Below are 13,721 nucleotides of genomic sequence, written 5' to 3' on the forward strand. Positions count from 1 at the left end.
TTGCTGGTATGGAAAGGAAAAGAAATCACACCCCTAATAGATACCAGTCAAAGTTTCTATTGTAGACCTAAAACATGACAAGGAGCCAGGCAATCAGCATTCTCCTTGCTTGCTTTGCCACTGAGTTACCGGGCAACTCCTACACAAATCATCTGTTCATCTTTGTGCCTCTGTATGTAGAACAGAGAGAGTCTTATATACCTCTGCTAGGGAGGTGGAAATAGTAAGAGGTTTTATTTATTAGTGTGTGCAAAATTGCTTTGAGTGCCTCAGTTGGAAAGTGCTTGTGATATAAAATGTTTTTTTTAAAATATCTTCACACAAACTAGAAAAATAAAACTTGGGTAATGTTGGCATGTTCCTGTAAAAACTCATTCCTATAGCCTCCCTCTCACTTCCCCTAAGAAACCTAATGTTTCATCTGATCTTGTTCCTTTAAGCTCAGGTTTTAACTCAATTTTTAAAATCAACATCAACATTTTGAAATTAACTGTAAACATGGTTCAAAGCCATTCCAAAATACTCCGATGCATTATCTGCCGGCAGCACAAACTTTTGTACACTTTGGGATCGACAACCTTGTCTGTCTCAATACTGCTTTCAACTATTCGATTTTTTTCCTTGTTCAGTATAATAAATTCATTAATTATTTATGCAACAACATTAGAGCCTGGTGCTTTTTGAATAAACTGTGCACACACCAGACAATGGGTGTCTCCTCCTGCTCTCCAACCCTGAAGGGAGGTTCTGAGTCTGTAAGATGTTATACCTGGGGAAGCCTGCACCCGCACGGTACTGGAGTGCACTACCCACCACCTAGAAGATGTTAGATCAGAACACTTCCTGGTCAGTACTTACGCATGCCCAGTGCTATAGTCAAAGCTCACACAGATGAACGAGAAAAGAAGTTCAATGCTCACATTTGTAACCTGAAAGGCTTCACTGGGAACTACCTAGGGAACCAAGGGTCCCACCCACAGCCATCTGTGTGACTGAAGAGATCATTTCCCATTTTATAATTAATCTGACATTTTATTCTTATGAAATACTATTTAAGAATTCTGAGAGCATCCTCGTTATGATGTAGCCTAAGCATTTCAGATTTATCTTTCTGCAAACTGGAAAATGATACAGATGAATTAAGGATTTAATGTAATTAAGAAGTTACTGTAATTTGGATGTCATTTTCAAAAATAGCTCAGATGCTGTATCCTTAGACAGCATGCAGAAAAGAGGGTCAATCCTCAACTCACTTTTGTAAACCTTCCTTCAACTGGTAATGACATCCAGCGGAAATGCTTTTTCTTATATAGTTATGCCAGTGTGCAGGAGCTAAGACCTTAAACATGGTGGGTTGTGCTGGAGAACTCCCCAAGACAGACAGATGAATAAAAAGGGAGCAAAGAGAGGGCGTCTCTTTAGGCATTTAATAAAACTGATCTAAAGTATGCCAGGTGATTTTATATCTAGCTGTCAGTTAAGGCTATTCTAGCAGGCTGGGAAGACAAGAGTAACAGCATGGCACTCGAAGCGGTTTATGCCCATTTCCTAACTAGACAGGGAGGCATTCATGATGTAGATCAGCTTTAACTATCTGTATTTAATTATCATGCCTTTTCAGTAGGGCTGTCGCTTAATTGCAGTTAACTCAAGCGATTAACTGAAAAAAAAATAATCAAAAAAATTAATCGTGATTAAAAAATTCATCACAATTAATCGCAGTTTTAATTGCACTGTTAAACAATAGAATACCAATAGACATTTATTAAATATTTTGGATATTTTTCTATATTTTCATATATATTGTATTCGGTGTTGTAATTGAAACCAAGGTGTATATTATTTTTGATCATCTTTACAGTACAAATATTTGTAAACAAAAGAAATAGTATTTTTCAATTAATCTCTTACAATTACTGTAGTGCAATCTCTTTGTCATGAAAGTAAAACTTACAAATGCAGATTTATTTTTGTTACATAACTGCACTCAAAAACAAAACAATGTAAAACTTCAGAACCTACAAGTCCACTCAGTACTATTTCTTGCTCAGCCGATTGTTTACAAGTTTCTTTACATTTACAGAAGATAATGCTGCCCTCTTCTTATTTACAGTGCCACCAGAAAGTGAGAACAGGCATTTGCATGGCACTTTTGTAGCTGGCATTGCAAGGTATTTACCTGCTATATATACACTAAACATTTGTATGTCCCTTCATGCTTCGGCCACCATTCCAGAGGACATGCTGATGACTAAGGCTACGTTTTAGTCATGGGTATTTTTAGAAAAAGTCTTGGACAGGTCATAGGTAATAAATAAAAATTCACAGTTATACCCCTAACTAAATCTTGGGCGGGAGGCCATGGGTGCAGTCCAAGGGCGCTGTGGGTGCCAGGGGAGGTGGCCCAGGACCCCCGCTGGTGCTGGGGGGATGGTTGGCGGGACTGGCTGGGACTCCCTTCCTGGCTCCGCATGTCCCTGCAGCTCCTAGGTGGCAGAAGGGCTGGGGGCTCTGCCTGCTGCTCCTGCCACAAGCCTCTGCTGCGCAGCTCCCATTGGCTGGGAACCGCAGCCAATGGGAGCTGCGGGTGCAGGCAGCACACAGAGCTCCCTGGCCCCTCCTCCACCTAGGAGCTGCAGGGCCATGCCAGTGGGAGCTGGGAAACCCCCACCCTGAGGTAAGCACCCCCCACATTCCCCAACCCTCTGCCCCAGCCCTGAGCCCTTCCTACAAACCCAAACGGCTGCTGCTGGCCCAGGGGCTTCCCGGCTCAGGCAGCCCCTGAGTCAGCACCAGCCCCTGCAGAAGTCACGGAGGTCACGGAATCAGTGACCTTCATGACAGGCTCACAGCCTTATTGATGATGCTTGTTAAAAAAACAATGTGTTAATTAATTTTATGACTGAACTCTTGGGGGAGAACTGTATGACCCCTGCTGCTTTACCTACATTCTGCCATATATTTCATGTTATAGCAGTCTCGGATGATGACCCAGCACATGTTGTTTGTTTTAAGAACACTTTCACTGCAGATCTGACAAAACGCAAAGAAGGTACCAACGTGAGATTTCTAAAAATAGCTATAACGCGTGACCCAAGGTTTAAGAATCTGAAGTGCCTTCCAAAATCTGAGAGGGACAGGGTGTAGAGCATGCTTTCTGAAGTCTTAAAAGACTTCAATGAGGAAACTACAGACCCCGAACCACCAAAAAAGAAAATCAACCTTTTGATGGTGGCATCTGACTCAGAAAATGAAAATGAACATGCGTCGGTCTGCACAGCTTTGGATTGTTATTGAGCAGAAACCCTCATTAGCATGGACGCATGTCCTCTGGAATGGTGGTTGAAGCATGAAGGGACATATGAATCTTTAGCGCATCTGGCAAATAAGTATCTTGTGATGCTGGCTACAACAGTGCCATGGGAACGCCTCTTCTCACTTTCAGGTGATATTGTAAACAACAAGAGGGCAGCATTATCTCCTGAAAATGTAAACAAACTTGATTGTCTGAACAAAAAGTAGGACTGAGTGGATTTGCAGACACTAAAATTTTACATTATTTTATTTTTGAATGCAGGGTTTTTTTGTACATAATTCTACATTTGTAAGTTCAACTTTCATGATAAAGAGACTGCACTTCAGTACTTGTATTAGGTGAATTGAAAAATACTATTTCTTTTGTTTTTTTTTACAGTGCAAATACTTGTAATCAAAAAATAAATATAAAGTGGGTATTCTATTATTAACAGTGTGATTAATTGCGATTAATTTTTTTAATCGCTTGGCAGCTCTATTTTTCAGAGATTCTGCAGTAGCTGTCACCTTCATGAGCCATCCCTCAAGAAAATGAACACCTGTTATGTATTTATATAGCACAATATATTATGTATCTAGATTTCGTACAAAAGTTAAGCGTGAATTAAATAAAATAGCACAGAGTCATAGCCACCACCATGAAGAAAATGGACAAGGGCTACCAGGTAACTGGTAAAAGTAGGAGGCTACAATGGTCTCATGTGAGCTGGCTGACATATAAAGGCCTTATTTCAGCCGTGACTTATTCTACCAACAAAGGCTCAGGAGGGCATGGTAAGGAAGGGATTTCTACAGACTTGGTCCCTGAACCAAGGAAGCTGATCCATAGCTCAATTAAGATGCAACCTCCATAAGGATAAAAAGTTAACTCGGCTTTGTAGAAGAAACACATGGTTAACAGACTCTTGCCCTGTATACCATACATGTATCTTGGGCAGAGACCATTATGCACAATTGAACATCTCTCAGCCACAGTTGCAAAAAAAAGGAATAGTTGAGTCAGAATCCAATCCACAAATATACAAGGGAATAAATACAAAACATTTGTCAGCGTCCAAGGTTTTTTAAGATGACAATCTTTTGCCCTACAAGTGGACTGTTAAAGGTAACTGGAATCGAAATCCTATACCTGTGGGGTAAATGTTCTTGTGTGTGCAACACAGATCACGAGAAATTTTAGCTAGCAGGGAAGAAAGGGTAGGCTCTAGCGCTGCTTCTTTGAAGGCAAAATTGGTCAATTTGATAGTAACTGTTACTACTCACTTGTGGCTTGTGTGTATAATATTGAAAATTTTGTCCATGTGTGTTACAATCACCATATTTTGAGATATAGTCATACCTAAGGCTATGATTTTGTCACGGAAGTCATGGAATCCATGACTTCCAGAGACCTCTATGATTTCAGCCCATGGTGGCTAGGAGTTGCAGGGTCACCCTGCCATGGTGACTTTGCAGCTCTGTGCTGCTTCAGGCAGCGGAGGGACCCTGCAGCTCAGGGCCACCTCAGGGGGATCTCGCAGCTCCTGGCCATCTTGGGCAGTGGGTGCCCCTAGAGCTCTGAGCCCCCATAGGCGGTGGGGGCCACTGGAGCTCTGAGCCGCAGCCCCCACAGTTGCCCAGCCGCCACGGGTGGTGTGGGGACTTCGCAACTCCCCATTTTGTCATGGATATTTTTAGTAAAATCAGGGACAGGTCACAGGCTTCCCTTAATTTTTCTTTATTGCCTATCCATTACTCTTACTAAAAATATCTGTGACCAAATATTAGCCTTATTCATAACTGCTAAAGGAAGCATTTTAACCTATAGCCAATGTGACAAATCCCCTTTGCATTTGCATTGATGGGATACATAAACATACTGCAGGCCCTTGTTATAGAAGACCAATGCTATCCAGTAGAGTGAGCAGATGAAAATATCAATCTTTCATCAGAATATTTAACCTGTGATGACACTGAAGTCTGCTGACATTACAGGGAATTATGAACACTTTTTGCACATTGTGTGCTAGCTTATTCCATGATTCCTTTGAGCAGTCCTGGGGAGTTGGAATCTGAACTACCCTGGAGAAACAGCATAAGAGGAAAAAAGGACAGATCACCTGTCTGAACTTGTCAGCTCCTTAGCTGAAAGTGAATAGTTCAGCATTTACTAGAGGCTCCAGGTGATTGAGCAATGTAGCCAGGTGGGATTTCAAGGGGTTGATGCCTTCTCATTTTTTTTTGTAGAGTTGACTCTGATAACCCCAGGTGTGGCCAGGTTCTCTGATCAAAGGAAAAACGTGAATAACTTGAAGTGTACGTGGGGAATAAGTACACTTCATCTGCAGTCACTCTTACAGAACATAATGCATCTCATGGCAAAAAACTGTCATATGCCCGCACACAAGTGAACAGCAGGAGTATGTAACGGACATCACATTCATTGTTATGTTAAGCCCTGAAGTATAAAAATCAACGGTCTTATTTGGAATACACAAAGCAGGGATGCATGTTTGTTGCCTGCTTATATTTGGTTTAGAGAAGGGAAAAAATCTTGAAGGGTGTGCCTGTCTTGGCAATCACCACAGAACCAGAAGTTAGAGATGAAAAAAAAGACTTATTAGGTCATCTTGTCTATCCTTTTGCCAGTGAAGGATTGTTTCCTACAGTATATTTAAGCACTTTGTCCAGTCTAGTTTTTCAAGTCTCAAGCAATACATATTCCACCCTTTCCCTGAGGAGATTATTTTTCAATCTATTAGAGCTCAGCATCAGGAAATTTTTCCTTATTATTCAGCTTAATTTTTTCCTTTGTTCAGTTTCATTACATTACACGGTGTAGGTGGAGGGGGGCTGTGGGGTGAGAAAAGGGGATGGGAGGAATTTGGGATGTGCAGGGCTGCGGCAGACAGAGAAAGAGGCGACTTTCCCCAGCTCCAGGGCTGTGGCTGCCGGGGAGAGATGGCCCTCCTTCCCAGCCTCAGCTCTGTGGCTGCTGTGGCGGGGGAGAGAGGGCACATCCATCGAATTAGAAAGGTAAGACTACTGATATTAAAATATGAGTTGTGTGCTTTTATTTGTAGAACAAAAGAAGTTTATTATTGAGGTGGTTTTTTTATATAGCGCTTTTATCCAAAGCACTTTACAATAGTTAGCTAACAATACAAACAACAGTTGGAAAGATCATTAAGTGGTCCGCCCAGACCTGCAGCAATTTTCAAGTGGTCCACAGAAAAAAAATGTTTGAGAACCACCGGCCTAGATCAATTCCTCTGTCCCAGATGTTTACACTCTTCCAATACTTCTACCCTGTTCTCTCTTAGGGCATGGCTACACTTGCAAGTTAGAGCGCATTAAAGCAGAACTGGGCGCCCTAACTCACTACCCGTCCACACTGGGAAGGCACGTAGAATGCTCTGACTCCATGACTAGAGCGCTCCTGGTACTGCACCTCGGGGAGAAGATTAACGCTTGTTGCACCTTGGCTGAAATGCCCAGGTATCAGTATGAACGAGGTGTTGCATTACTGCGCTTTGATCAGCCTCCGGAAACGTCCCATAATCCCCTTAAGTCAAGTGGCCACTCTTGTCATTGTTTTGGAATCACTGCAGGAATGCGGATATGCCCTTTGAAAGCTCCGTTTCTGACTCCCGGCATGCTTATCTGCTCCAAGACAAAGCAACCATTAGTGTGGAATGCTGTGTGAGAGAGAGAGAGAGAGAGAGAGAGACTGGGGGAAGGGGGTCTGCTGCTGTCTGAACTTACAAGACAGCATGCTGACATGCTCTCAGCCCCCCAAAAACCCACTCTCTTCCCCCCCCATACACACAACACACTCCCTGTCACACTCCACCTCCCCCTCCCCCCATTTGAAAAGCACATTGCAGTCACTTGCATGCTGGGATAGCTGCCCATAATGCACCGCTCCCAATGCTGTGGCAAGTGCCACAAATGTGGTGACGCCAGTGCACTTGAAGCTGTCAGTGTGAACACACACTGCCACGCTTTCCCTACTGCGCTCTGGTTTAACTCAAAACACCCTACATCTGCAAGGGTAGCCATGCCCTTAGTCACGTTTTGTTCTTTTAATCCTTCTGCTCAAGTATCACAGTGTAAAATACCTAATGGGACTTCATCTCCAGCATCTTAAACCAAGAGGGTCTGGACTCTCTGATGCAGAAAGTAATGACTCTGAATGTGAAACAAAAGATACATTTGCTATAAATGAAAAATTAAGAGTGTGTATGGAATCCAGTGTCTGTGTATAGCCCTAAGGTTGTTTCAGTGTCTTTGAGCCCTTTATCAGGATATTGTCATGAGAGATCTGGTTTTCTCATGGTGTTTCAGTTCCTGAGTAGTGGAAATGCTCTAAGACATGCTCTCAACATTACAGGTCCATAAATGGCTACCTTGTGCATTAAACAGGAAAACTAATACAAACAAAACCCACATCTTGTGAACACACAAATATTTGACCCCTCACTCACACTTTGATCAATCCACTATACTGTCTATTAAATCTGTACTTCTGATTCTGTTAATACTTCACAGTATTCTGGTTGTCTGACTGCCACTTCCAGCAGTCATTAGCAAAAAACACCCAATGGGAAAACACCACAACTTCCCAATTTAAACGCTAACATTCCCCTGGTAAACAAACCAGCTTAGACAGACCTACTATATATGATTTGCCTTAGCATACATGTTTGCCAGGATAATTCGTCAATAAAACTGGCTAGCAGATAACCCTGACAGTGCAAGTGTCACCAGTAGCGTGTGTGTTGAAGCTAAGTGTCAGCTACACAAGCGTTGTTATTTTTCCCATTTTTGATGATTGGTATCACAATAGCTTTCCCTCTAAGTTGTCTGGTAACTCTCTCTCCAAGGCTTGTCTTTTCAAGCGCTATAAGCTGTGATTTCACTAATTACAACTCAATGTATTTTAAGATAATACCCAGATATATTCATTTCTTTAATGTCTTCCAAGCCTTTTTTGTGACCATGCTGTATTTCCAAGGTACACATTAGCTGTAGCTCACGAAAGCTTATGCTCAAATAAATTGGTTAGTCTCTGAGGTGCCACAAGTACTCTTTTTTTTTTTTATTAATTCCTAGTTACACATTACTTATCTTCCAAGTTAAAGCCAGACATACAAAAGCATTCAATAGGCTCAGTCATTTCTCTCAGATCATCAGCTTTTAAAAAAAGCTCTGGTGAATAAAAACTGAATTCGTAAACATTACTGGCAATCTTACTCGATGCGAGAGCTGGTCGAAAATATTCTGAATGTTTTCCACCCAACAATGTTGATTTCACGGAAACCAGGCACGCTGGCCACCCAGCTTCCACACATGCCTGGCTTGAAACTCAGCAGCCAGGGAACGTTGGAGCCTGGGGGGCAGGGACTGGAATTATTCAAACAATCCCATTTTGGTTCTTCTGAAATGCAAGAATTTTTAAGATGTCCCTCCCATGGAAGATTGCACATAGCTGAATTTTTGTTCTGATTAGGAATTAATGTTTTTATTTTATTTGAGAAACATGAAGTTTTCCACGGGATGGAAATTCCAGTATCTGCACAACCTGCACCAGAACTTGAATTGTAAACATTCAGCTCAGAAGAAATGTGTCTATTGTTTCATCACCTAGCATACATATTAAACTCATTTGTTTTAACAGGGAGAATGGTCGTCAATCTTAACTCAAGCAACATGAGCATGAGTCCTTAAGTCCCAACTTTGTGTTTTACAATCTTCTCATTTTCATATTGATGTTTCTGTAGCCAAACAAAGGTGTTGTTACATTTATGAGATTGATGTGAATACTTAAACCCGTGGTTAAAAAACTGTGTTTACTATCATGTGTTTTAATTGGTTATGTTGAATGGCTGACTGACACTGAGTTTATCAGATGGGTGTTTGATTTTTTACAAACAATGGAGTGTGCCTACTTGCACCCAATCGGATATAAAAGATTTCAGAGATTTATTGTTTGTTGTTCTTGCAAGCATCATTTTCACTTTTTGCAGTGGATGCACTGCTTTTTGCTTTCAATATTTTTATGCACAATTGAAAACTCAAATAAAAATCTACTCGAGAAGTTAAGTTAAAAGGAAACACTCAGAATTTAAATTTGCATGGTGTCTGGATTCATTTTTTTCTTACCAGAGCACTCAATGTGCCCAACCCTTCAATGACAAGTAGGCAATTTAAGGCACCATTGAACAGTGATATAGGTGCACTTGTTTAACAGGAGGTGGGTTTAACATGTTTGAAACATTTACCTGTGCTACTTCTTCAAAGTCTTCATGGCGTTTCTGCAAAGCTCTGGCCCGATGCAGGGACTTTCCTACCCCGGTGTGTTTGCTAAGGAAAGCTTCTCCATGGTTCTCAATCCAGTCCAATACCTGCAACAAAAAGACAACCGTATAAAATATAGCTTCAATGCATGCCTCTCTGTTTTGCTTCCAGAGCCTGCTTCCTGCAGTGGGAGAAATAAAAAGCAATAAAACCAAGCTATCAAAGAAATTGAGGAGCAGTTAGTTAGGCAACAATCTACGAAGAACTGTATTGATAGTTCTGACGTCAGTTTTCCCTTTACAAAATTTTAATAAAGCTTACATTGAAAGCTATGTTAACAGTTACTAAACCAGTAGCCATCTAAATCGAGCAAGATTATACAGTACATGTTGACAGAGTTCCAACAAGGCCCAGCGGACTCCACAGCAAGGACAACCTAAGTTCTGCAGCAGGGTCCATGGATTCTGAGCACTACGATTTGACATGCTGTAAATTCTGTAGCAGTTTAGTTTAAACTCCGTTTTTTAATTAATTGAACACACAGCACAGTATGTATTTTATCTTCGTTGATGTAGAACTGATTTACATACTCTCTACATTTGTATTTATTTATTTTTATAAACTTCACTGCACCACAAAAGTAATGAGGAGAGTTAGAGGTTTTGGCAGCTGGATATAGGGTGACCAGACAGCAAGTGTGAAAAATCAGGACAGGGGGTAATAGGACCCTATATAAGAAAAAGACCCAAAAATCAGGACTGTCCCTATAAAATTGGGACATCTGGCCACCCTAGCTGGAGAAGGGAGAGTTGGGACTTTTGGCACTGAGGGAAATGTTGGGTCTGTTACAGATAAGCATAGTAGATTGATGTTTCCGCTACTGTAGAGTAGTGAAAACATTTATGTTGGCATTTAAACAGTCATTAGGCACTGAGTTAATTTTCTGTAGATAAGTGAGGGAAGTTCACATTTTTGAAGAGCAATTGTTTCAGGTTCTTTGGAGACTGGCGGTATATCTACACTGCAATAAGACACCTGTGCCAGCTGACTCGGGCTTGTGGGTCTCCGCTAGAGGGTTGTTTAACTGTGGTGCAGATGTTTGGCCTTGTGCTGCAGCCTGAGCTTTGGGGATGCTCCTCCCTTGCAGGCTTCTAGAGCCCGGGCTCCAGCCTGAGCTTAAATATCTACATTGCAATTAAACAACCCCGCAGCCAGAGGCCCGCGAGCCCAAGTCAGCTGACAGGAGCCAGACGCGGATGTTTAACTGCAGCGTAGAGATACCCTGAGACAACTGCAACAGTTTACCTCAATGCAAAGGGAGTAACCTTCACAAGCATGAGAGTTTTTTGGTGTTGTTTTTTAAATGAAAGCTTTGGGCTTGTCTACACTTACATGTTGTAGCGCTCTAACGTACTGGCTCAGGGGTGTGAAAAATCACCCCCCCCCGCAAGTGCAGCAAGTCTGAGAGCTTTAAAGCACCAGTGTGGACAGGCTCTGAGCTAATCCCCTCGTGGAGGTGGATCCCCAGGAGCACTGGGAGAGCTCGCAACCACACTCGCACTTCAAAGCGCTGCGGCGGGAGCGTTCCCGCGGCAGCACTTTGAAAGTTTCCAGTGTAGCCATGTCCTGAAGACTCTGGGAGCATAATTCTGCAGTTTTTTGAGTCACTGAACACAAGGCCTTGAATAATTTGACATTTTTTCTGTAATAAACCAATAATGGACTTCACATGATCAAAAAGAACATTTTAATGGATAGCACATTTAAATTCTATTTCTCAAGAGAGTTCCTAGTCTCCTAGAGTGTAGTAAGATAAATGGAAGGGTCAGCAATCAAGAAGCCAATCCTAGGATCCTTGCATATTTTCACTGAAAGGTATTAATGTTATAAGTTATGTCTGTATCACAAGTTTTAATTAAAAAAAATTAGGCTCTCAAAGACAAAAATGATCAATTATGCTATTAATAAGCTAGATCTTTAAACCACACACTACAGTGCCTGCGCCAAGGACTTTGTAAAACTGAACTCCATACTGCACAACAGGTTCTACATGTAACAGTATTCTCTACAGTGTTACACACATCCTCTTCATGGTGGTAGAAAAGGGACATCTTTTAGTTGCCATTTAAACGCATGAAACTTAAGTTTATTACTTTAAATCTTTCAATGAAAATTTAAACATTAGAAAGACTTTATATAGTATTTAATTCCATATAAGCCAAATCATTCCACAAGTCCAAGACTGCTACACAGAACAAGGAGAAACTTCACAGGAGTGATACAATACACATCTTCCAGAATTCAACTTAACCAGGAGGAATCTTATATATATCTCCTATATAATCTCCTATACAATACTATGTAATACAGCCTTCGTGATAAGTTTTATTTAAGGGCTTCCTTAGAAGTGCACACCCACAGGTCCCCTTGAGATACACTTTCTGGTAATTTTTTTTCTTTATACCGCATTTAAAAGTTATATTTAGTTTTTAAAAGGTGCAGTTATTAACTGGAAAGAGTGACAACACCGGTACAGCGGTCTATACATACATTTAAGAGCTGTATGGATCTACATTTGTGACTTCACTTTACATACTCTTACCGCAATACAAAGTAGGTAATTTGTTCATGTGCATTTGTCTTTCCTTTATGTGAAGTTTAAAGCCATAATATTTTATGAAGATAACAAATTCTGAAATGTTATCCATTTTCTTTATTATAGTAATGATATAAACTAACATTAGAGCTAGGGGATGGGCTACCTACTTTTAGCTCACCATTTACACAATTGTGATAGTTTACTATCCTTCCAGATAGCTGCCTTCTTTTCAAGTTTTATATAAACTTATGAATTAACCTGAACCCTAAGTAGGCAGCTATCTGGAAAAATAATAAAATTACCACAACTGTACTGCTTCTTAACGCACACCATCAGCTTAATTAGTAAACATCTGTGTTACTGCAGCACCTAGGAGCTAGGGCATTGGTCACAAAGCAAATAACGGGCAGAGCAGGAAACAGACTGCAGTAGCATCCAGAATCCCCGCTCTAGCCACTACTCAACTTTCATTCCATGCATTCGCTTCCAGAAAAGCCTGGTGCTATTCACAACTGTGTGACTATAGCTTGAAATAGAATACAAGTCAGATGCAATTAAAAAGAATTCACCACAATGATTTGTTAAGGCACCTCTAACTTTAAGTTCGATGTGATGGGGGTTCACCCCTTGCCAGCCCTGAAGGGGCCACAATGTCTCAGAAAGGGCCAATTAACCTTCACAGTTGCATCTGCAGGGAGGCCTGGCATTTACAAACACTAATTACAGATGAGGGCCAGCTGGGATAGGTTTATAAAAAGAGGAAGTTTGCTAATAGCAGATGGGGCTGCAGTCACTCTCTGGGCCTAGTGAGGCAAGAAGGAGGAAACCCAGGGCGGAACAGAAGCCCTGGGATCCTAATCCCGAGGGAAGGGGTTTACCCAAAACGGGAGAGGAGAAGAAAGCCAGCAGGGGATAGAATAGGAAGAAGCCCCGGAAAACAGCAGCCAGGGTAGAGACAGTGTTGACCTTGACTGCTGATTATAGGATCCCTGGGCTGAACATGGGAGTAGCAGGCGAGCCCGTGTTCCCCTACCAGCCACTGGGAAGTGGCTCAGGACCGGTGAAGACACCATCTGGACAATTGGACTGGCAAGACATCAATACCCTGGAAGGAGAAAACTACACAGTGAGCCAGCTGGAGGGCTGAGTCATGGAGAGAACAGATGAGGCCAGACAAGAGCTGATCCCCAGACCCACCGCCAGGGGTGAGTAAACCCTTTTACAGTCTGCTTACCTGTTTGATCACAATTTAAGTAGTTAACATTTACTCCAGTGAAAGTCTACATTAAGTTATTTTGAGATATTTTGTCTAATTTCTTAAATCTACCTGCTAGAATTCTATACATTATCTCACCTTGTTTACACAATCTGTCAACTTTACTGACTAAATTAAGTTTTTCACGGCTCTTAACTCCTCTTGGCATCTCACAGCCACTACAGTTATGAGGTGGAGGGCCGGGATTCTTTTCTGGCTTGCGCATGACCAACACATTTTCTTGCTAAAGTTCCAATCCTGTAACTGTATACT

At 41.6% G+C, this 13,721-nt stretch overlaps 1 protein-coding gene across 6 annotated transcripts in view; it reads right to left on the reverse strand.

Annotated features, from left to right (window-relative positions):
* The window catches only part of TRIO (trio Rho guanine nucleotide exchange factor), a 400,036-nt gene that overhangs the window by 199,176 nt on the left and 187,139 nt on the right, over positions 1 to 13,721 (reverse strand). For all 6 annotated transcript variants that reach the window (XM_007065023.4, XM_037893324.2, XM_043540247.1 and 3 more), the window contains one exon: positions 9,579 to 9,701. In XM_007065023.4, coding sequence (XP_007065085.1) covers positions 9,579 to 9,701 — 123 coding nt within the window. The remainder of the gene's footprint in view (positions 1 to 9,578; positions 9,702 to 13,721) is intronic.

This window comes from Chelonia mydas, chromosome 2 (assembly GCF_015237465.2).
Source record: "Chelonia mydas isolate rCheMyd1 chromosome 2, rCheMyd1.pri.v2, whole genome shotgun sequence".
In the NCBI taxonomy this organism is placed as follows: Eukaryota; Metazoa; Chordata; order Testudines; family Cheloniidae; genus Chelonia; species Chelonia mydas.